The sequence below is a fragment of the Balaenoptera physalus genome (assembly GCF_965194825.1).
Source record: "Balaenoptera physalus genome assembly, chromosome: 2".
Lineage (NCBI taxonomy): Eukaryota > Metazoa > Chordata > Mammalia > Artiodactyla > Balaenopteridae > Balaenoptera > Balaenoptera physalus.
This window is the reverse complement of record NC_138883.1, coordinates 84,349,517-84,373,764: the sequence shown is the minus strand read 5'-3', so window position 1 is coordinate 84,373,764 and position 24,248 is coordinate 84,349,517. Positions and strand designations below refer to the sequence as shown.

General features: G+C 36.9%; 1 protein-coding gene across 3 annotated transcripts in view; it reads right to left on the bottom strand.

Annotated features, from left to right (window-relative positions):
• The window catches only part of KNL1 (kinetochore scaffold 1), a 65,761-nt gene extending 43,510 nt beyond the window's left edge, over positions 1 to 22,251 (bottom strand). Inside the window, exons 1-5 of one of the 3 annotated variants that reach the window (XM_082449305.1) lie at positions 22,120 to 22,251; positions 15,301 to 15,354; positions 14,153 to 14,192; positions 12,394 to 12,459; positions 7,756 to 7,817 (exon numbers count right to left, since the gene is read on the bottom strand). In XM_082449305.1, coding sequence (XP_082305431.1) covers positions 7,756 to 7,817; positions 12,394 to 12,459; positions 14,153 to 14,192; positions 15,301 to 15,335 — 203 coding nt within the window. In that variant the 5' untranslated portion in view covers positions 15,336 to 15,354; positions 22,120 to 22,251. Of the gene's footprint in view, positions 1 to 7,755; positions 7,818 to 12,393; positions 12,460 to 14,152; positions 14,193 to 15,300; positions 15,355 to 21,996 lie in introns of those variants that run through there. The other 2 variants (XM_082449307.1, XM_082449306.1) reach the window with 2 other exon arrangements.
• Between the last annotated feature and the right edge of the window lie 1,997 nt (positions 22,252 to 24,248).

Below are 24,248 nucleotides of genomic sequence, written 5' to 3'. Positions count from 1 at the left end.
AAAATCTGCAAGGTTGTTTTTTTTTTTTTAATCGTGTGGCTTGCAGGATCTCAGTTCCCTGACCGGGGATTGAACTCAGGCCACGGCAGTAAAAGCCCAGAATCCTAACCAGTAGGACACCAGGGAACTCCCGAAAATCTGGAAGTTTTAATTAGAACACTATGATGTTAATTTATGGTCTGTTTTGAGAAAGGTAAAATAAAGCTTTCTGATTGATTTTATAGTAAAACCAAGTAAGAATAGCACACAACAAAACCCATAGGCCAATCTCACATATGAATATTAGTGCAGAAATCCCCAAATATAAGCAAACTGCCTCTAGTAATGTTTTTGTTTTTGTTTGGCTGCACTGCGTGCATATGAGGCTCTGTCTGGAATACTCTAGAAAACAAAATAAAGATTACTGAAAATCTGCTAGGTTTTTTTTTTTTTTTTTTAAATCGTGTGGCTTGCAGGATCTTAGTTCCCTGGCCAAGGATAGAACCTGTGCCCCCTCCAGTGGAAGCACAGAGTCCTAACCACTGGACTGCCACGGAATTCCCTAGCAATGTTTTATTGGGCAGGACAAAAAGTGCCTTCGGTTTTTTAAGTAAAAATAAAAGATACATTTTTCATTTTCACCAAGGACTTTATCGATCAATGTATTCACCCTTTTTTGTTCCACTACCTTCTGCCATTTTTCAGGCAACTTCATAATTCCATCTTCCCAAAAGATGGATCTTTTTGAGCAAAGTACTGTTCCAGGTGCCTTTTACAGTCTTCCAGGGGACTGAAATATTTTCCATTAAGAGAATGTCGTAAAGACCAAAATGAATGGAAATCCAAAGGTGCAACGTCTGGTGAATAAGGCGGATGAATCAGAACTTCCCATACAAGTTTTAACAGTTTTTGCCCAGTCATGAAAGAAACATGCGGTCTTGTGTTATCCTGATGGAAGAGTATGCGTTTTCTGTTGACTAATTCTGGACTCTTTTCGTCGAGTGCTGCTTTCAGTTGGTCTAATTGGGAGCAGTACTTGTTGGAATGAATTGTTTGGTTTTCTGGAAGAAGCTCATAATAGAGGACTCCCTTCCAATCCCACCATATACAGAACATCAACATCTTTGGTGTGGTTGGTGGTAGTTCATTTCGCTCGCCCAAGATCTCTTCCATTCCACATTATTGTACAGTATCCACTTTTCATTGCCCATCACAATTTGTTTTAAAAATGGAACATTTTCATTATGTTTCAGTAGAGAATCACATGCAGAAATACGGTCTAGAAGGTTTTTTTTGCTTAACTTATGTGGAACCCAAACATCAAAGCTATTCACATAACCAAGCTGGTGCAAATGATTCTCAGCGCTTGATTTGGATATTTTGAGTATGTCGGCTATCTCCTGCATGGTATAACGCTGACTGCTCTCAATTATTGTTTCGATTTGATCGCTATCAACTTCAACTGGTCTCACCTGACCATGGAGCATCGTCCAGTGAGAAATCTCCAGCACGAAACTTCGCAAACCACTTTTGACACATTCGATCGATCACAGCACCTTCTCCATACATTGCACAAATCTTTTTTTGCGTTTCACTTGCTTTTCTACCTTTCTTGAAATGATAAAGCATAATATGCCGAAAATGTCGCTTTTTTTCTTCCATCTTCAATATTAAAATGGCTACACAAAAATTCACCGATTTTGATAAGTCTTTTTTAAAATGCACGCTGATATAACAGCTGTCACATACAATCTAACAAAATTGTTTCGAATGAAGTTAAAGATGACTAAGTGCTACTAGAGCCATCTTACGGAAAAAACCAAATGAACCTTTTGGCCCACCCAATAAAAGAATATTTTATGACTAAACTGGATTTATCCCAGGAATGCTGAGATACCTCAACACCCAAAAATTTGTTTTATCATATTAAAGATTAAACTGGGAAAAACTCTAGTTATTTTAATAGATGGTCAAAAGCATTTATAAAATCCAATATCCATTCTTGTTTAAATACAAAACAAAAATCTGCAACAATAAAGTTAAATTTATCCAACAATACAGGGAGAATAGGTGTACTGATTTTAACAAATGTAAATTGGCTGAGCTACCCTATTAAAAAATGGCTATTGACTAAATTTTTTAAAATTTTAAACCCAATCTATAACCTATAAGTTACAAATTAAAAATTTTCACAGCTAAAAATTATCTGTGGACAAACAACAGAAAAGATAATTATGAAGTCATCCAACACATTAAGTTTCATAGCAAAAAAGTATTAGAACTAAACAATGTTGCTATCATACAGTAAGATGAAAATTATCAATGAAAACTAACAATGAATAAACCAAATTACATGTAAAAAAAGAAGTCAGAGGAAAAAAATGAAAGAAATACAAAGAAGAAAATGCAGAAATATATTTAGATGCCTCAAGATACAAATTTTAGAACACCACATATTAGGTAGACAAAGAGTAAGTTGTAAATACATATAATTAATAAAACATTTAGCAAACATATGGAGACACCTAACTGAAAGGGCAAAATAATTCTTTCCTCCATATTTAACTTTATGTATATTTATCTTAATTATGGTTGTTCCTTGCTCTCTCATTTTTTTTTCAATCTATATAGTGTCTGTGATACAAGGAAAGCTTTCAAAGGTACAATCTGTTGCAAAAATTACTTATGAACCAAGAAAGACACATGCTTTAATAACACAAAATTTAAAGGGTTTAACCACACAAAAACTTTAAAATATTTTCTTCAATATCGTCTAGGTAGACTAGGAAATAAAAAACGAAACGTTTCAAAATGAGAAGGAAAAAAAAGCATAAATGAACAAAATATAGAAAAAATAGTAATGAAAAATAAAGTACAAATTAAAATAACTAAGATAACAATAAAATCAATCAAATCAGCTAAAATTAAGTGTTAAAATCTAATATTTACAGTGCCTTAGGAAAAAAAAGGTACATTACTAGAGGTACTAAAACCAATAACAAAAATGTAATAATGACTATGTAACCATTTCTTCTTTTAAGTCTGGCAATTCTACTTTGGGGACTATAATCCCAAGGTAGTAACTCAAAAGAAAAAAGGTAATTTACACAAAAATATCTAACACAGCACAAGGAACAATCAAATGCTTAACAGAAAATTTAAAATAGTTATTTTTACATTAACATTACTATTCCTAAAGAAAACATGTAAGGAAATTCCCTGGCAGTCCAGTGGTTAGGACTCAGCACTTTCACCAAGTAGCCTGGGTTCAATCCCTGGTCAGGGAGCTAAGATCCACAAGCCAAGTGGTGTAGCCAAAAAAAACAGAAAAACAGCATGTGAAGGAAAAGTCAGTCTGAAACAAAGGGGAGAAAATGAGTTATTAAATCAAACCTTGGCCACACCTATTCAAGGAGTATACTGGGAGTATACAGACAGAATCATTCAAGGCTTGCAATAGGTGTGTACGTACCTACTGTGGACATGGATTCATTAGCCTGGTGCCATTAAACATTCTGAATCATTCAAATAACTAATAGTTCAGATTCCATGATCAGCAAGCCATATTTACATTATAATTTACTTTCTTAGGTAGAATGCCTATAAGAAATGTATTGATCTACTCAAATAAGGGTTCTGATTCATTTGATTTGGTTCTCATGATATATTTAGTGGTAGCATTCTTATTTATACACAAATCTCTAGTGAATATGTTTAGTAGAAGTCCATCTCTAAGAGATAGAACCATTTTTGGTACAGAAAAAAACAATACGGAGCCTGCAAAGCCAAGGGCAAGATCTAGGAAGACAGTAGCAACGTCACCAAGGAATATACCACCTAGGGAACTCTACTGGCAGGCAATAGCTAGTCTTCCCTGATAATACCAAATCTTACTATGTCTTTCCCACCCCTCACTCCCAGAATTCAATACATATGAAATATTGACAACTCATGTTTATCCAGGAAGACATTAATTGATTTATGGATAAAAGATGGATAGAAAAGAAGTATAAAACAATTAGAATTACTATCAATCGACAACAATGAATTTATATTTCAGAAGGTACCTACTGTTTGGAACTATTCAGTAACAGAAAGATGTCACATAGTCTGCCGCTAAGTGGGAACCCCCTTCTTCACCCCTTACCAACATCTACTTACTACTCCTCTAAGGAAAAGAAGAAAGAAAACATGTTCCCAGTAGTCCCACAACTGAAATCCTGGGCAACTATAAACTTATCCTAATGCAAAATCATGTTTTATATGGCAAATACAGAATTGAATTTCTTTAATTTGTCTGATCCTAAAGGTTTGTTAAGATAAAGAATGCAGAGGAGAGAGAGGAACAAATGAGGAATGGGAAACAATGCAGATCAAAGCCCAGGACTTTCCTAGGAAGATTTCTGGACAAGAAACAATCAAGCCTCATCCTAAAATGTTTAAATTCAAGGTTAAATTGATCTAGGAGCTCACCTCACAACAGGCCAAGTTAAAGAAGTCTGAATTATACAGAAAATAAAATTTGAAGAAGGTGATATTAAGTAGACAAGCTATCTTTATGATAGCTAAAAGGAGAGCCTGTTTACAAAAAGACAGCTACCCTGGAACACCATTACATCCCCTCTCCCTCCACAGAAATGTCTTGAAAATAGGTGGCTCAGGAAAACCCAACCCATTCAATGATGAGTGAAACGTATACAATCCATAAGGACACTGTAAGATTAAAAGAAAGCAAAGCATAACATAACTTATTAACATAAGAAAAACACTCAGAAAAATGTTGTCCCAGAGAAAATGAAAATTGTATGCATACAGTTTGCTATGGACTTAAAAAACATAACGAAGCAATAATCTCTATGAAAGACAGAAATGAAAGCAGAAATACAAGAACTCAAGGAAAAGATGGTAAGAAAACAGGAAATGACACACAAACAGATGAAACTCATGAAAGAAGCAGAAGAAAAAATATAATCATCACAGAATGAAGGCAAAACTGGAAGAGACATAAGGGCGAATAACTATCTTGGAAAATATGGTAAAGGACATAGAAAAAAATTTTAACTGAACAAAGTAAAAGAAAATAAAAGGACTTAAGAGAGAATATAATACAGAAGAAAAGCAAAGAATTTAAACATAATTTGTGTTTCTAAATTATTGAGTCCCTAACGAAATTTAAATGAAATAGAAAAAGATATTTAAAGGTTAATTCAAGATTCAAGACCCAAAACAGTCAAAATAAAGATGTATCCAAGTAAAGTCAATAAACTTCAAAGATAAAGGAAAAAAAAATCTGTTAGGTAGCCTGTCAAAAAGATCTAGTTGTTTACGAGGGGGAAAAATCATGCTCTCCTCTGACTTGTTCATAGAAACATTCAATACCAGAAGATAACAGAATCACATTAACAAGTTCCTTAAAGAAAATGTGGGGTGGCGGTGGGATGAATTGCGAGACTGGGATTGACATACATACACTAATATGTATAAAATAGATAACTAATAAGAACCTGCTGTATAAAAAACAAACAAAAACCCTCAGTGACTTTGGTGTTTGATAAAAAACAAAAACAAAAACAAAACAAAACATATTCAAAGTGAAAAAAAGAAAATGTGAACTGAAGATTTTATATCCAGCTAAATCTTCAAGTATAAAGGCTATGACTAACAGTTCTGAGTGCCCAAGAACTCAGGGAGTATTGCTTCAATGAGCCCTTCTTGGGAAAACATAAGAGAAAAAGCTTTGGTCAACCAAGAGATAATTAGGGCAACTATAGTAACAGAACTGATGTGAACATTTAAATATATATAATACAACTAAAACACAAATGTGACAGATGACCTAATGTCAAATACCCAGAGACAGAGAGAGAGAGATAAGAGAGTGAGAGAAAGGGAAAAAGAGATATAATACAACTTAAAAAAAAGGTGGGGGGTGGGGGTGGGGGTGGGGGAAGAACTTCCCTGGTAGTCCAGTGGTTAAGACTCCGTGCTCCCAATGCAGGGGGACCAGGTTCGATCCCTGGTCAGGGAACTAAAATCCCACATACTGCAACTAAGTCTGTGTGCCCCAACGAGAGCCGCACGTCACAACTACTGAGCCCATGCGCTCTAGAGCCTGCACACTGCAACAAGAGAAGCCCACGCGCTGCAACGAAGACCCAGCGTGGCCAAAATAAATAATAAATAATAAAATTTTTAAAAAAGATGGGTAGGGAATGAGGGGGAGAAAATAAGAGGAAGAAGTAGGCCAATAACCTCATCCATTATAAATGCCAAAGGATATTATATAATACAATGAAGTTTTAATTGAAGTTTAAGCATATTTTTAATAGTACAAAAGTATATTATTAAGTAAAATTGGGTTGGGAGAGAGGAAATCGACTAACTTTACCATTGCTCATACATGGTCAAACATTACACAAAGGTATACCACAAAAATGAAAACAAAAATATAACAAAGACAGAAATCTTAACATCAGTCTAGGTAGAATTTGGGTCAAAAAGCAATAAACAAAGCAAAGATGAATATTTCATAATGCTAGAAAGTGCAATCCCAAATGAAGATATAGCAATGATGACTATGCACCAATAAACACAGAATAAACATTCATAAAGAAAAACTACTGGATAGAGTGGGATGCACTGTCAGTTAAAGACTAATTTACCTCTCTCATAATTCATGCAGATTAAAGTGACTAAAATTATATAAAATTACAGAAGACCCAAATAACATGTATAAAATGGATATAATTGATATATATCAAATTCTACACTCTAAAATACAAAATGTATCTTCTGTTCAAGTGGATGGATCATTCACAGAAATTGATCATATACAAGACCACACAGAAAATTTCAATAAAAATCAAAATAATACAAATTAGCATTCTCTTACTACAATATAACTGAAAATTAATGACCACAAGATGTCTTTACCACCTAGATATGAATGTGAAAATTCTCAATTAAACAACTCTTCAATGAGAAATACAAATATACTGCTCAGCATTAAGAAAATAATCATAAAAAATTACATATAAGAATTACATTAAATTAATAACTTAGGGAGAAGTGATATCTTTATGATGTTAAATCTTCTTATTCAGGAACTTGTCTTCATTTGCACAATTCTTTCTTTTTTTTTTTTTTTTTTTTGGCCATGCTGCGGGGCATCTGGGATCTTAGCTCCCCGACCAGGGATCGAACTTGTGTCCCCTGCAGTGGAAGTGCAGAGTCCTAACCACTGGACCACCAGGGAAATCCCTGTACAATTTATATTCTTTTATTATTAAATTTACAGCAACTAAATATAATGGAAAAAAGGACATTTATCTTCTATCTGGTTATTATTTTTATATAGGAAATATATTAATTTCTAAATATTAATTTTGTATCCTGCTACTTACTGTTTATAGAGGTATTTCAATTGATATTCTTGGATTTTCCTAATATTCAATTATTTAATCTGCAAAGGTGACAGATTATCCCTATCTTTCCAATTTTTATAACTCCATTTTCTTTCTCTAGTTTTTTTTTGTTGGTTAGCACCTCCAATACAATGTTAAATAGCAGCCGTAAGACACAGTTGTTTTGTTCTGGACTGTAGAGGGGATGCTTTCAATGTTTCTCTTTTAAGCATAACAGCCTTTTAAATAACAATTTTCTAAAGCTTCTCTAATTGAAACACAAATTATCCCAATCAGTTAGTACCAACATATTTGGTGTGACACACAAAAAGTATTACCTGTAACATTTTAATTATTTTTCTTTTCAACTTACTTTATAGTATCTGCAAAGCTGACTCGACGAGAGTTTTTCTTATTTCTCAAAGCATTGGATTCCTAAGGGCAGAGAATATATGGTATGATTTTTAATGAAACCACTGTGAATTAGGTCTCCAAGATTACGATAGACAGAGACCAGTTCTTATTCTGAATTAATGTGATATCATTAATTTTGATAATTAATCTGATTCTCCAAAAAATTCCAATATAGAAGCACTTAACATGAATATGATTTTCAATGTGAAAAATAAGCACAGTGACACAAACAACATATTTAAGGAAGGTGATTACTATCCCTTACCTTTTCTCTCTCCTTTAAATGAATGGTTATTTTGCAATTAAGTAGAAGAAAGACTGGGAACAAAACAAGTGATATGTTGCCTATTATGGTAACCCTACTATACTATTTTTAAGATTAAAAAATTTTTTTTAATTGCGGTAAAATACAATTAACATAAAATTTACCATCTTAACCACTTTTAAGAATTTTAATTTTGGGGGGTGGTGGTGTGATGAATTGGGAGATTAGGATTGACATATATACATTAATATGTATAAAATGGATAACTAATAAGAACTGCTGTATAAAAAAATAAATAAAATAAAATTCAAAAATTAAAAAAAAATTTTTTTAATTTTATTGTGGTAAGAACACTTAACCTAACCTCTTAACAGATTAAGTGTACGATACAATACTGTTAACCATAGTGACAATGTTGTACAGCGGATCGCTAGCATTCATTCATCTTGCATAACTGAAACTTTATACCTGTTGATTAGCAACTCCCCATTTCCCCCTCCTCTCTGTCCCTGGCAACCACTGTTCTCTTCTCTGCTTCCATGAGTTTGACCATCTTAGACAGCTCATATAAGTGGAATCATGTAGTATTTGTCCTTCTGCGACTATTTTACTTAGCATAACATACTGAAGCATCTTAACTGTTTTTTTTAAATTAATTTATTTATTTCGTTGCAGTGCGCAGGCTTCTCATTGCAGTGGCTTCTCCTGTTGCGGAACATGGGCTCTAGGCGGGTGGGCTTCAGTAGTTGCGGCACGCGGGCTCAGTAGTTGTGGCTCACGGGCTTAGCTGCTCTGCGGCATGTGGGATCTTCCTGAACCAGCGCTCGAACTGGCGTCCCCTGCATTGGCAGGTGGATTCCAACCACTGCACCACCAGGGAAGTCCTTAACTGTTTTTTTTTTTTAATTTATTATTATTTATTTATTATTTATTTTTGGCTGTGTTGGGTCTTCGTTTCTGTGTGAGGGCTTTCTCTAGTTGTGGCAAGCGGGGGCCACTCTTCATCGCGGTGCGCGGGCCTCTCACTGTCGCGGCCTCTCTTGTTGTGGAGCACAGGCTCCAGATGCGCAGGCTCAGTAGTTGTGGCTCACGGGTCTAGTTGCTCCGCGGCATGTGGGATCTTCCCAGACCAGGGCTCGAACCCGTGTCCCCTGCATTGGCAGGCGGATTCTCAACCACTGCGCCACCAGGGAAGCCCCCTTAACTGTTTTTAAGTGTACACTTCAGTAATGTTAAGTACCTCTATGTGGTCGTGCAACAAATCTCCAGAAATCTTTTCATCTTGCAAAACTGAAATTGTATATCCATTAAACAACTCCTCCTTTCCCCCGCCAACCTGCCCACAACCACAATTTTACTTTCTGTCTCTATGAATATGACTACTGTAGGTACTTCTTAAGTGTAATTTATAAAGTATTTGTCTTTTTGTGACTGGTTTATTTCACTTAACATAATGTCCTCAAGGTTCATCCATGTTGTAGTATGTATCAGAATTTCCTTCTTTTTTTTTTAAACATCTTTATTGGAGTATAATTGCTTTACAATGGTGTGTTAGTTTCTGCTTTATAACAAAGTGAATCAGCTATACATATACATGTATCCCCATATCTCCTCCCTCTTGCATCTTCCTTCTTTTTTTAAGGCTGAATAATATTCCATAGACACCACATTTTGTTTATCCGTTCATCTATCAATGGACTCTGGGTTGCTTCCACCTTTTGGCTACTGTAAATATCACTGCTATGAACAGTGGTATACATATCTTCAAGACCCTGCTTTAATTCTTTTGGGTATACACCCAGAAGTGGAATTGCTGGATCATATGGTAATTCTATTTTAATTTTTGGAGGAACCACTATATTTTACAGCAGCTGCACCATTTACATTCCCACCAACAGTGCACAAGGGTTCCAATTACTCCACATCCTAGCCAACACTTGCTATTTTCTATTTTGTTTTTTTTTTTTTTAATAGTAGCCATCCTAATGGGTATGAGTTAATATCTTACTGTGGTTTTGATTTGCATTTCTCTAATGATTAGTGATGCTGAGCATCTTTTCATTATAATTTACTTTTATTTTCCCTCATCTTCCTTAACAACGGCAAACATTTTTACTCATGTAGATACTGAACACAAAAAGCAAAAGACAAAAACAAATGAAATCCATAGAGAATTTTAACTGTGCTAATTCTGGATAACTGAGGACAAGTTTTGTTATAACAAAGAATCATCCTCTCTGTTAAGATCTCTGGCAGACACTACAGGCAGCTTTGAGCTTAATAATGACAATAATATGGACATAGTAAATACTACTATATTTCTTACTAAAAACCCCTGAAATTTGTGTGGTATATTGGAAAGAGCACTGAGTTAGAAATTAGGAGATTAGAGCTCCAATTTGAAGTTTGCCACTAACTGTGTGGGCTTAGACAAAACATTTAACCTCTCTGGACCTCATATTTCTCATCTATATAATGAAGGAACTAGATTCAAGATTAGTATTGAGGTCCTGTTGGTTTTAAAGTTCTATGAGTCTATGAATCTGTCATTTACTCATTCAAACATTCATTAAATTAAAAAACACCACACAGGGCTTCCCTGGTGGCGCAGTGGTTGGGGGTCTGCCTGCCAGTGCAGGGGACACGGGTTCGAGCCCTGGTCTGGGAGGATCCCACATGCCGCGGAGCGACTGGGCCCGTGAGCCACAACTGCTGAGCCTGCGCGTCCGGAGCCTGTGCTCCGCAACGGGAGAGGCCGCGACAGTGAGAGGCCCGCGCGCCGCAATGGGGAGTGGCCCCCGCTTGCCGCAACTAGAGAGAGCCCTCGCACAGAAACGAAGACCCAACGCAGCCATAAATAAATAAATAAATACAATTAAAAAAATTTAAAAAAAACAAAAACAAACAAAAAAAAAACACCACACATACCAAATCCCATGCTGAGTGATGGAAAAAGACTGGTAAAGGAAACAATACAGTCCTTACTCTAATGGGGATTAATGGTGAAACAAATTAAAACAAAAAATCCACACAAATATAAAATTCAAAGTGTAATGAGTGGTGTGAATAAACACTGTATATAAAAAAATAATTTAGCCTGATAATCATGGAAGATTTCTTTGAGGAAGTACATTTAAGTTGAGACCTGAAGGATTAGTTAGTAGTCAGATGAAGAGTTGGGCAGAGGGAAAACATTCTAGGCAGAGCATGTGCAAAGGCCCTGAGGCAGGGAAAGGCTTGATGTATTTGAGAAATAGAAAGATAAGAGAGGCAGAAGTAGCATAAGCACTCAGAATGATATGGTCTCCAAAACTATACACATTTCATCAATCAACAAAATGTACTGAAAGTGAACTATATACCAGGCATAATATATTTAAAAACATATAACGAAGTCCCAACCTCAGAGAGTTCTCAATTTAGAATGGACATTAGTAAACAATTACAACAGAAGATGTTAAGGGATGATTTTCTGAGAGAAATGATACCAAAACTGAGTCTTGAAAACAAATAGGAATTACCAGATAAACAGGACTACAGGGCTTCCCTGGTGGCGCAGTGGTTAAGAATCTGCCTGCCAATGCAGAGGACACAGGTTCGAGCGCTGGTCCGGGAAGATCCCACATGCCGCGGAGCAACTAAGCCCGTGAGCCACAACTACTGAAGCCCATGTGCCTAGAGCCCATGCTCCGCAACAAAAGAAGCCACCGCAATGAGAAGTCTGCACACTGCAACGAAAAGTAGCCCCCACTCGCTGCAACTAGAGAAAGCCCGTGTGCAGCAACGAAGACCCAACGCAGCCAAAATTAATAAATAAGTTAATTAATTTTTAAAAAAGAGGACTACAAATATATGATAAACCAAGTATGATAAAATATTAATTATGGAATCTAGGTAATGACTATATGAACATTCACCCTAAAATTCTTTCTACTTTTCAGTGTGTTTGAAAAATAAATTTTTAATAAAATATTGGCAGATAAACGAAGAATGAGGGACTAGCCATCTAGACAGAGGTAACATCACATGTAAATACCTGCAGGCTTGAGAGTTCATGTCTGTTTGGGGAATGGTAAACAGTTCTGAATGGTGAGATACATGTATGAGAGTGGCAAGAAAGAAGTTTGGAAAAGCAAATAGGGGTTAAAAATCAAGAGTGCCAGCTTGCTCAAGTGTTTGGATTTTAACCTTAAGGCCATGGGATGCTTACTTGTACATATTCAACTGAGAATCATTTATGACATTCTCCCTTCATATAGCTAATAAAGTTTCTAACTATTAAAAATATCACTGAAAACAGTCATCTATAAAGCATTTGTACCAGAGACTTACCTGAACAGTTTCATTCCCATTCCCACCTCTGAGGTCCTGAAGAGGACTCCTTGGGGGTTTCAAAATCTAGAACAGAATTATTCAAGAAAATCTGCAATGTCTATTAATAATCACTTCATTTCAAGTTATACCATGAACAGAAAGGTAGAGATGGTAAAATTCCTGTAAAAACCTCTAAAACTCCTCAAATTCATATTGCTCAGTGGTATACTTTGTGGCTGCTTTAAATATTCGGCATCTATTCCCTTCTCCTTGCCCACATTCCCCAATTATTTTGCTTACTCTCATCCCACGTGGTCTGGGTAAAGCTCTACTCCAACTCTAGAGTTCAACAGGTAGCCCTGGCTGAGAACAATCTGCACATGATATTCTTTTGTCAATAATGACTGGTTTGGTAATGAGGACTTGACCCATATCAAGATAATCAAGCCAACATGATTCAATCCGAGAATTCTCTTTTTTTTTTTATCCTGAGGAAATAGACACTATTTTTTACGTAGGACTTGAACCTGGAAGTTGGGAGAGCTAGATGTACTATAGTAATCACAGAGGAAGAGCCGTTCTGATAATGGAGATTACCCAGATAAAGTGATCAGAGTATAAAAAATGAAATCCTAGTACTGGTGATCGTGTCCAGTACTTTCACCATAAGCATATTTGCCACAGACATCTTTGTTGCAAACATTTTTGCTGCATAACTAACTGGCCGTAAGGCAATTTTGCTATAAAAGATAAAAGAGGGACATTAAAGAGGACATAATGAAACATGAAAAATGAATAAGAAAGTTAAAGACTTTATTGGAAGATATGAAATACTTGAATACATTTAAAATGTGTGTAGATTCATGGCAATACTGAGCAAATAACTGATTTTATTTTGTGGGTTGTACCTAAGCATTTGCCTTCTGTCTTTTGCTCATAGTATTTTATACATTTTTTTGTTTATTGATTCGTTCTCTTCATTTGGCATCGCGCTTTTTCTTTTTCATTAAAATTTCTTCCTTCATTAGACAGGTTATCAGTTTCCAAATACTAGGATACATATTTGTAACTGAGCTTTGTATTGCATTATAAAACCCTTCCACACTGTTGTTTGCTCTTGGCATTATGTCATATGTCTGTTGACAGATGTTCTAAAATTCTATGGGAGAAATGGGTTCAACTCTGCCTTGGAGACCTTGGCGTATCTAAGATTTATGTAATATAAAAATGAGAGTACTGCTTCAATGAAGAAATGAAATCAAACTATCAATTAGTTATTTAACCTTTACAGCTAAATTGCACTGCTGCCAATTAGTTATGTGGCAAAAGTGTTTGTGGCAAAGATGCTTACAGTGAAAGTACCCTACAACCTCTGGTGCTACTGTTGGAACACCTGATTGGTTAAATTGTGTCTAACATCATCCCTATCTTTGGATTTTTTCAATTTCATAACCCAATAAATTTTGTGCTTAAATCAGTTTGAGTTGGATTATTGTGTGTCTTGCTACAGCTTTGTACACGTTTAAATATATTTTTTAAACAGCTTTATTAAAGTATAATTTACATAGCATAGCATGTATTAAATTACCATGAAACCCATAAAATAGGAATTTTAGTATATTTACAGAATTGTGTAATCAGGTTAAATATTTGAGTCTATCCAGAGAGCAATAGAAGCCAGCGGGGTTGGGATGGTGATGTCATTCAAAATTACTGTGGTATGTAGTCATCATTCAATAAAAGGTAACAATTATTAGCTCAAATAGGTGTTTCTTACTGAGGAATGTCGTCTTCTAACAGGTCTCTCTACATTGTCACTGAAAGAGGAAAAAAAAATTACATACACAGCGGTAAAAGACTGAATTTCTAAAACCCATCATTATAACATCCCTTACATGCTTTTAAATTGGTCATCACTTAACACTTGGTGTCACTTTCACTTAATAAAATTTATATTACAAGTCTTAAATTCAGTATTTAGAAAGTCAGTGTTTTAAAATACATATGGTATACCATAAGACTATCTCTTGAAAAACAATCAGTAAAACATAATTTACCATATTGATATAAGCACAATTATAAGATAAATGGACCAAAAGAAAAAAAAAAAAAAGAAAGAAAGGGAATTCCCTGGCGGTCCAGTGGTTAGGACTCAGTGCTTTCACTGCTATAGCCGTGGTTCAATCCTTGGTCAGGGAACTAAGATCCTGCAAGCCGCAGTGCAGCAAAAAAAAAAAAAAAGATAAATGGACCGTAAATCAAGAGATTCTAGTTCTGGTTTTACTACAGTGTGATTTTTAGACCAGGTTGTGAATATTCAACTGGCTATGGTGGCCAAACAGATAACTTAGCAGATGCAAGAAAAATAGGTGGTATTGAGACTATAAAGGGGAGTTCCTTCCTGCCTGGTTTGATCATCACAGCTATTATGTACTCCACTCATGTTAGTTGTTGCCAAACAAGAATATGAGCCCAGTGTTGCACCACTTGGTTTTTCAGGAAAAGCTGAAAATCTAATTGTTGTATGAAATCTTGAAATTTTGGCAACTAATTCAAAAATTTAAAAACATTGTTTATTGTTTGACAATTTTTTCTTTGTCATATATATATATGCCTGTAGGCTGTAAACTGCCACTAGTTTGTGACGCCAACTTTGGACAAATCATTTCATTTCCTTGGGCCTCAATTTTCTCATCCTTAAATTGAAGAGATAGGAAGTGGTCTCTAAAGTCCCTCTCAGTTTTGACTCTAGATGAGTTTATATTAAGATATGGCAGGGAGTGCTGTGACTTTGTAACATTTACTTCTTTTCCCTGGAACAGACTGCGAAAACATTTCAGAAGTTATAAACATGTCTTACTAATTGGAAAAGTATCTTTCCCTGATAAAGAGTTGAACATTTTTAGCTGCATTTCCCAAACTCACTTTTCTTCATTAGCCTCTGAAGACATCCCATCCATTTTCGAAGAAAAACCGTTTCTGTAACAAATACACAAAATGAGAAAAGGTGAGAAAAAAGGAAGAGAAGTTGTAATCTGTGAAGAGATTAAGAGCAGAGCAGAGTTGTAATTTCAGGATTATTTTCTGTGGGAGGGCCAAAAAAAAAAAAAGGAAAAACTTCACTATGGGGCTATGAAACATGAGAAATTTTGAGGATTTTAAACTACTCTCTTATAATTCCCCATCCTGGAAAATTCTCATATTCAAGAGGAAATCAGTGACTAACTCTGATTGGAATGATATGGACGTTAATGGTTCAAATAAAAATTTGTCCTAGTTTATATGAGTTTATGGATTATATAATAATTCAATCTCAAAATATAGTCAATCAGCTATCAAAATACTGATACTTGCATAAAGTGGATTTGCATAAATGCATATTTATCTTATGAAAGTTTAACTTTAAGTACTTCAGCAAAAAAAAATTTAAGACATAAAAATAACATTTTAGGGGCTTCCCTGGTGGTCCAGTGGGTAAGACTCTGGACTCCCAATGCAGGGGGCCCAGGTTCGATCTCTGGTTGGGGAACTAGATCCCTCATCCTTCTGCAACTAAGAAGTCTGCATGCTGCAACAAAGACCCGGGCAGCCAAAATAAATAAATAAATAAATAAATAAATAAATAATTGGGGGGGGGGAAACATTTTAAACAGTGTAGTTTATTATGTTTACAATCTCACTCAATGAGTATTTGTCTTGGAAAGAGTGTGCAATAAGAAGCATAACCTGAAGTTTCTTTAATTGGTCTTATCTCCTACCTATCCATACCTATATTTTCACTTTATGCATTTTAATCTTAGAACTTTATCCCTGGGTAAGAAAAAATTCCATTGTAGATTTCAAAAAACAGAATAGCTAGAGATTCTGACTCAACAGTATTAGCATTTCTACCACAATACTAAATTAATACCACATACATATGGACTTCCCTGGTGGCACAGTGGTTAAGAATCCGCCTGCCAAGGCAGGAGACACGGGTTCGAGCTCTGGTCCGGGAAAATCCCACATGCCACGGAGCAACTAAGCCCAGGCGCCACAACTACTGAGCTTGCGCTCTAGAGCCCGCGAGCCACAACTACTGAGCCCATGTGCCACAACTGCTGGAGCCCATGTGCCTAGAGCCCGTGCTCCACAACAAGAGAAGCCACTGCAATGTGAAGCCCACGCACCGCAACAAAGACCCAACACAGCCAAAAATAAATAAATAGACAGATAGATAAAAAGACTAAAATACTTACTTAGAAAAAAAAATACCACATACACAAACTTTCAGAATCAATGTTCTTACACTTCTTAGCAATAAGTAAAAAACCAAAACAACAAAAAAAAGGTACTTAAAAGATATCTTATTTTACATGCTTTCATCATATATAACAAAAGTCAAATTAAAGAACAATACTTCATAATGAACTTGAACCTGAAGTAAAAGTCTGCTTATTTTTCAGTATTGATTTATTTAATTAGCTGTTAATATAGATATAAGGTGATGGGCATCTTCTAGGATTTGATCTCTGACCCTCTCCTTTTGTCCTCCATCACTTTCTCAGTCTGCTTATCCATTCTTCTGGTTTCACTTACCTCCTGTTCACAGATAACACCTATATCTACTTAAAATAATATTTTTAATTTAAAAATTTAAGCTATTACATACTATCCTCTTTCCCAAAAGCAACCACCTTCACCACTTTAATTATTTTGTATCTAAAGAAAGCTCTCTTGGGACTTCCCTGGTGGCAAAGTGGTTAAGAATCCGCCTGCCAATGCAGCAGACATGGGTTCGAGCCCTGGTCCAGGAAGATCCCATATGCCGCGGAGCAACTAAGCCCGTGTGCCACAACTTCTGAGCCTGTGCTCTAGAGCCCTCGAGCCACAACTACTGAGCCCGAGCACCACAACTCCTAAAGCCCGTGTGCCCTAGAGCCCGTGTGCTGCAATTACTGAATCCTGTGCACCTAGAGCCCGTGCTCCGCGACAAGAGAAGCCACCGCAATGAGAAGTCCACACACTGCAACGAAGAGCAGCTCCCGTTCTCCACAACTAGAGAAAGCCCATGAGCAGCAATGAAGACCCAAAGCAACCAAAAAAAAGCTCTCTTACCCGCAACCACCTCCATCTCATATACACACACAGACACCCCATACCCAGAAAAATACAGTACAATAAAGGAAAGATTACATGCTAATTTCACTACAATAAATATAAAAATCCTAAAAAGAATAGCAAAAAAAGAGCCAGCAATTTGTGGAAAGGTTGTGAAAAGGACAATATATCACGGTCATGTTGGTTATATTCCAGAAATGCAATATTGGTTTAACATTAGAAAATCAATTTTACAATTTACTATACTAACAAATTAAAAGGGAAAAATCCTAAGATCATTTCAACAGATAAAAAAAAAGTTTGCTGACTTTTAACATCCTTTCATGTTAAAAAAAAATTTAGCAAACCAGGAATACAAGGTAAATTCCTTAACCTAACAAACAGTATCTGTTTAAAAAACTAACAGCAAACATCAACTTAATGGTGAAACTGAAAACTTTTCCTGAGATCAAACAAGTACGACAGCTATTTCCACTTCTATTCAATCTATCATCAAGTCTTAGTGGTTCTGTTTCCAATATATATCACAAATTCATTCACTTCTATCTTCAGTGCCACCACCATAATTCAAGCTGGCATCATCTCTCAAGTAGAATATTGCAATTTCTACCTCACTGGTCTCCCTACTTTCACTCTTATCCCCTTAAAATACTTTCTCCACATAGTAGGCAGTTATCTTCTTAAACATAAATCACATTTAAGACATTCCCTTACGTAAAACCCTTTAAAAGCTTCCCACTGTACTGAGAATAAACTCTTTACCAGGACCTACAAAGCTCTACAAGATTTGGGTCCTACTTGACTCTCAGACTTCAGACTTCATCTCATACCACTGTCTTCCTCACTCTCTATGCTAACCACACTGGCATTTTTATTGCTGCACACACAAAGCTTTTTCCTGTCATTAAACTTATATTTGCTATTCTCTCTTGGCAAGAAGCCAAGAAAAGTACTCTTTGTAGACTGTGTATGTCTCCTTTGTGGCATTACCACAGCTGTAATTTAAAAGTCCATTATGTAAATTAATTATTCCTTTTATCTTCCCAAACTACCTGATGGAAGAAATTTTCACATACTGAAGTATGGGGAAGCCATTCTGGATTATACATGATTTGGCTTGAACTTTATTCTAATTAAAACAGCCCGTGTTATGGCTTATCAAACATACATTGTGCATCTGCTTTAACCATTAAAGAAAAGGGTATACTGTCCAGAAGTAAAGAATGTCTGTTTTGAAGATAGAGATAAATGCCTCCCTTTCTGGGACCTCAGTGCTAGTACTCCTTTGATGATAAGGCTCGCTACCCAGGCTCCCAGGCCATACTGACTTGCTGTGTACTTACTAATCTGTCTTTTTTGGAAACTCTGAAGGAAAGTACCCTTGTCATGTTTGATGTTCTTTGTTCTGACAAAATATAAAACTGTGCTGAAAATCATGCTTCTCCAGAACAGTTCCTCAGAGCTATCTGAGAGGTTGTCTCCCAGGGTATCGTCCTCAGTTTGGCTAAAATAAAACTCTCTTCTATTCTTATTATAGATTGATTATTGATTATTTGCATCAACATACCCTTGCCCCAACAGTAAACTCCATGAGAATAGGGCTGGTGTCTCTTATGTTCACTGTTATATTCTGAGAATCTAGCACAATGCTTTGTAAATAATACGAGCTATAAATATTTGCTGTATGACTAATTAAGAAACAATTCTTTGGGCTTCCCTGGTGGCACAGTGGTTGAGAATCTGCCTGCCAATGCAGGGAACACGGGTTCGAGAGCCCTGGTCTGGGAAGATCCCACATGCCGCGGAGCAACTAAGCCCGTGAGCCACAACTACTGAGCCTGTGCGTCTGGAGCTTGTGCTCCGCAACAAGAGAGGCCGCGACAGTGAGAGGCCGCGACAGTGAGAGGCCGAGCACTGCGATGAAGAGTGGCCCCCGCTCGCCGCAACTAGAGAAAGCCCACGCACAGAAACGAAAACCCAACACAGCCAAAAATAAATAAATAAATAAAATTAAAAAAAAAAAAAAAAAGAAACAATTCTTTAAAGTTGCCTTCATGATCTATGTCTTGCATTTTTTTCTTCTTTTGGAAATATTTTCAAATTCAGTGATAAATTAAAAATTCACAGATTAAAAATAGTAAATACTATCAAATCAGGATCACCTAAACATCTTCATTGTTTGAAACAGTCATTGTGCATCATTCTTGTCTAACCTGCAGACCAGCTGGCACTTAAGTAATAAGATTCAAAGCTTACTGATGTCCTCTTTTAAAAATATTCTATTCAGTACATATCTGTAAGTTCCACTTCCAACAGAAATAGGAGACTCCAGGTTCTCACATTAAGCTTCATGTGTAAAATGCTATTATGGTTGAACTTTTGATCACTGTCACATTAATTGATTATTGATTGGTTCCAAAACTGTGCACCTGGCACACAGGTAGGGGTGCTACAGCTTACTCACAAAGGTGCTCTGGGATTTTTTGAATTTTTGAGAGAAACAACAATTCTCAACATCTATCCATCACTGCTAGCTCAAAATAGTACCCATTCACATTACATTAGTTTTGATAACATATTACTGCAAAGCTGGATTTTTGGCAGTTGCTGTGATATAAAGCAAGTACTTTTGATCAATGTGGTACTGGAAATGAGGGTGGCAGTATCCAATCTGATTCCAAAATCTAAAAGGTGTGCAATATTCAACAGGCACACATATCCAATTAGTAAATAATTGTAATTATTTATGAATAAAATTAAAATATTATCTTTTACTTCAATTTATGTATATTATTTTTTTCAAATGGCTACTAAGCAGCTAGAATCATTTAACAACAACTTCTAAAATTGTTTGGGCCTAAACACTTAATAAATATTGATAGAACTGTTAGGTATTTCTTTTGTCCTAGGGGCACCATGAGCCAAGAAAATTTGGGAACTACTAGTCTGAATAATCCAGAGGTCCACAAACTACAGCTGCTGGGCCAAATGGGCCTTTAACAGTAGTTTTTTACATTTTAAATCAGTTACAGAGAACAAAAAAAAAAGCATAGAAAGAAGAAATGTGACAGAGATCATGTAGACCATGGAGCCTGCAAAACCTGAAAATCTACTTATCTAGCTATTTGTCCACTCCTTCATTTACTTCACCACTATCTAGAGTTAATATATTTCATAGTGTCCAATGATATAGACTCTAGATCTGTGCTGTCCAATACAGAACAGGTCTAGAGTCTATATCATTTAAATTTTAATTAATTAAAATTTAAATTAATTAAAATGAAATAAAATTTACAATATAGTTCTTGTTACAATAGCCACATTGCAGGTCTTCGTCACATGGGACTAATGAGCACCGCGTTAGACAGCGCAGAAATAAAACATTACCATTAACACTGAAAGTTTTATTGGACAGCACTGTCCTACTATCTAGAGTATCTTCTACCATCTCTTACTTAGCATCAAACACATCATTAATACTACCACTCCAAATATTTTTACTCAGTTTACATCTATTTGTCATCTTGTAAACATTCCGAGCCATTCACATAGTCAAGAAGAATTATACTGCTTTGAACCCAAACTTTAATTAGCAAAATCTTACATTAACTCATCTCTATAAATCATTCTTCCCTTCAAGTTCCACCTCAAATACCACTTTCTCCAAGAAGCCTCCTTTAGTCTCCATTGCCAAAAAGCACCAAATAAAGCTTTTCTGTGCTCCCATATTCCTTTAGAATGTCCTATAATCCTTTACATTGTCCTGTTTTATAGTTATTTGTGTATATTAATTCTTTCCCGTTCTGGACTGTAAACTCTAGATGCGGGACTGAATCATCCGCTCCCAGCCCTAGCACAAGACAACAAAGAACCCAATACAAATCTGAGGAATTCGACTTACTCAATTCAACCGAAAACTTCAATCTTAATACCTAGAGTAAGCTCTGCTTTGGTCTTCTCTGCCATCTCTCTATAAACCTATCTTCAAAATTCCAATCGGCAATGTATTTTTTTTAGAACTTTTTCTTAAACTCTAGTATTGAGATAAACAGCAAGAAAAGACTCCTAACTCTGGCCTAATAATGGACAAAGGAAGATTTTTTAAAAACTTATTTGCGGTGTACTAATATTGGCTTTACTTGTTTACGTTATTACATCCGCCGGAAACCCAAAATCTGCTCAGTGCTGCTAGCACTCGATCAGACATTGTAAATAAACCATAAGCCCAGAGTTTAAAATCACTAATTGCTGTCACTTCACTTATAGCTAAGAAAAGATTAAGAAGTGCAAACAGCCGCGAGCTCCCCAAGGAGAAGAAACTGGGGTGCGAGGAAGAGTCCCGGAATCCTGACAGAAGATGGCGGGGCGGGGCGGGGCGGGTACGCCGCGGGCCAGGGAGCCGGGTCCCCCCACCGTGGGTCCCAGGTGTGGATGGAGACTGCTAGGGAGGAGGGAGGCGGCACATGTGCAGGCCGAGGTGAGGAAAGAAAGAGCCCCGCACCCGCGGAGAAGAGTCCGTACCTGAGCCCAGCGAGTTCCGAGGCAGCCTGGCTATAGGAGTGTCCCCCACCTCCCACCGCGGGGCCTTCAGACCGCTCAGACAAAACCTCAATGCCTCCGCGCGAAGCCCAGGCCGAAAGTTACCCGCCGCGGCCCAACTGCTTGAGAAATTCTCCGCAGATTTGTTTGGGGTCCGCACGCTTCTCAGAGAGGCACCTCACCGCCACCCCTCGACGTCACCTCACAACACCCAGACGGCCTCAGTGAAGCATTCAAATCTAACCGCCTAGCTGGAGCGCATGCGCAAAGCCGCTCAACGCGTCGGCCCCGCCCCTTAGGGTCCAGAGCCTTCCTAAGACTCCTTTAATCAAACTTTCTTTGCAGCCTGTATGCCGATTTTATTTCTTTCAAGGTTATCTCATTTTCTACCGAATTTTCCTTTGTCCCTTCCCATTGCAGATCCCCCACAGTATGGGAGCGGCCATCTTCTTTTGATTTCTTGCTATTAAAAGGATAGGAGCTTTGCTTCCGTACAAAATGGCGGCTTCTATCACATTGCGTCACATCCCCCTAGTTTTACTCCCTATAGCTAGCAGGAAGGAGGACGTTTCGGAGACGAGGTGGCCGAGTGGTTAAGGCGATGGACTGCTAATCCATTGTGCTCTGCACGCGTGGGTTCGAATCCCATCCTCGTCGAGAATTGCTTTTGCCTCTGATTTGAACAGATGAACGTAAATTTGCTTGCGGAATGGAAACAGTTGAATATTTGTTCCAGGTATGATTTACTAGTCAATTTACTCTAGCACAATCAACCTCCTGTTTGAATCTTTGAAAGACGGGTTCGGGAGCATTGTGACCTCGCAGATAAAGAAAAAGTTGGGAAAGAGACATTTTCTGGGATTCGGAGTTTAATTATAAAATGGATTTAATGTCTTTTTAATGAAGTAAACAACAGTGCATAGAATTCCACGATTATTACTGTTCCCATATGTTCCAATTGTGGTCTGGTCAATATTAATTAACCCAGCTCCTGATTGAGGAACTTCAATTACTGTGGCTTCTTACCCCAGGGTTTTCACTTCAAAAGCTACCGCGAGACAGTGTTGAGGATTCTCTTCCAGCCCCCAGCAGGTTGCAGGTGTTCAAGAAAAGTATTCGACATTAAAAAGATGTTGACAACACGTGGAAACTTGGTAGTATCTAGAAGCCAGAGACTGAACATCTACCTTCCCAAAGGCGAAGGTCTTAATTCCTCTCTTGGATTTAAGCAAAGAGGGAAAAACAGGGAGTAGAAAAAGAATAGATTCCCCTCTTGAAAGGTCATCGGGCAGATTCATTCAACTCACATTTAACAACCTTCATTTATCCAGTATTTATCTACAGGCAACACAATGAATTACAGCACTTTAATTAACCATAACCCTGTGATCACGAGAGACGTTTTTATTACTCCATTTTATAAATGAGGACACTGAAAGATAAACTTGCCCAAGGTTATACAGCTTCTGTAATTGCAGAAAAGGCATTGTAACCCAAGTCTGTCGAACTCTGGTGGCTCTTAACATCATCCTATATGGTGCTGGAAATTAGTAAAAAGTGGTCATCAATCCCTTGCGGTAATGGTTTACACATTCTCTCTGCAGTGTACGGTACCCCAGAACCTGGCACGGGGCAGGTGTCTTCAGCAAAGTTTTCAGCCCTGAGGGTGGAATTCAGGCTCCGGTGGCTCCTCCTTCGTCAATCCAAATCCCTTGGGAATGTTGATACCTGCCTGGGCTGAGGACTAAGAGTCACTCCAGCACCTGCCTTCAGCCTTGCTCTGTAATCCATTCACCACTCTGCTGCTAGGAGGTGTTTCTACCCGGATTCTACACACTCCCAAGGGAGCCATGGACAGAATTCAATTGGTTACTTCGTTGGGGAAAAAACTGCAGCTTTATTTTCATTCATCTCTAATTGAAAGCACTTCCTTCAATAAAGATAAGCAGCAAACTACAGTAATATTAACCTTACCCGTGATTTTTGTCACCAATAGAAATAACAGATATTGTTATATCACATTACTGTTATTGCTTTATGCTCATTACTACTACTTCAAGATAATGGTAGTTGTTGGACCTGCCATTAGATCTTGTAAATTTATGCATTCATAAGAAAGTACATGCATTATACTATTAGATCACAGATTTTTTTTAATTTTAAAATTTATTTTATTAAAGTATAGTTGATTTACAATGTTGTGTTAATTTCTGCTGTAAAGTGATTCAGTTATA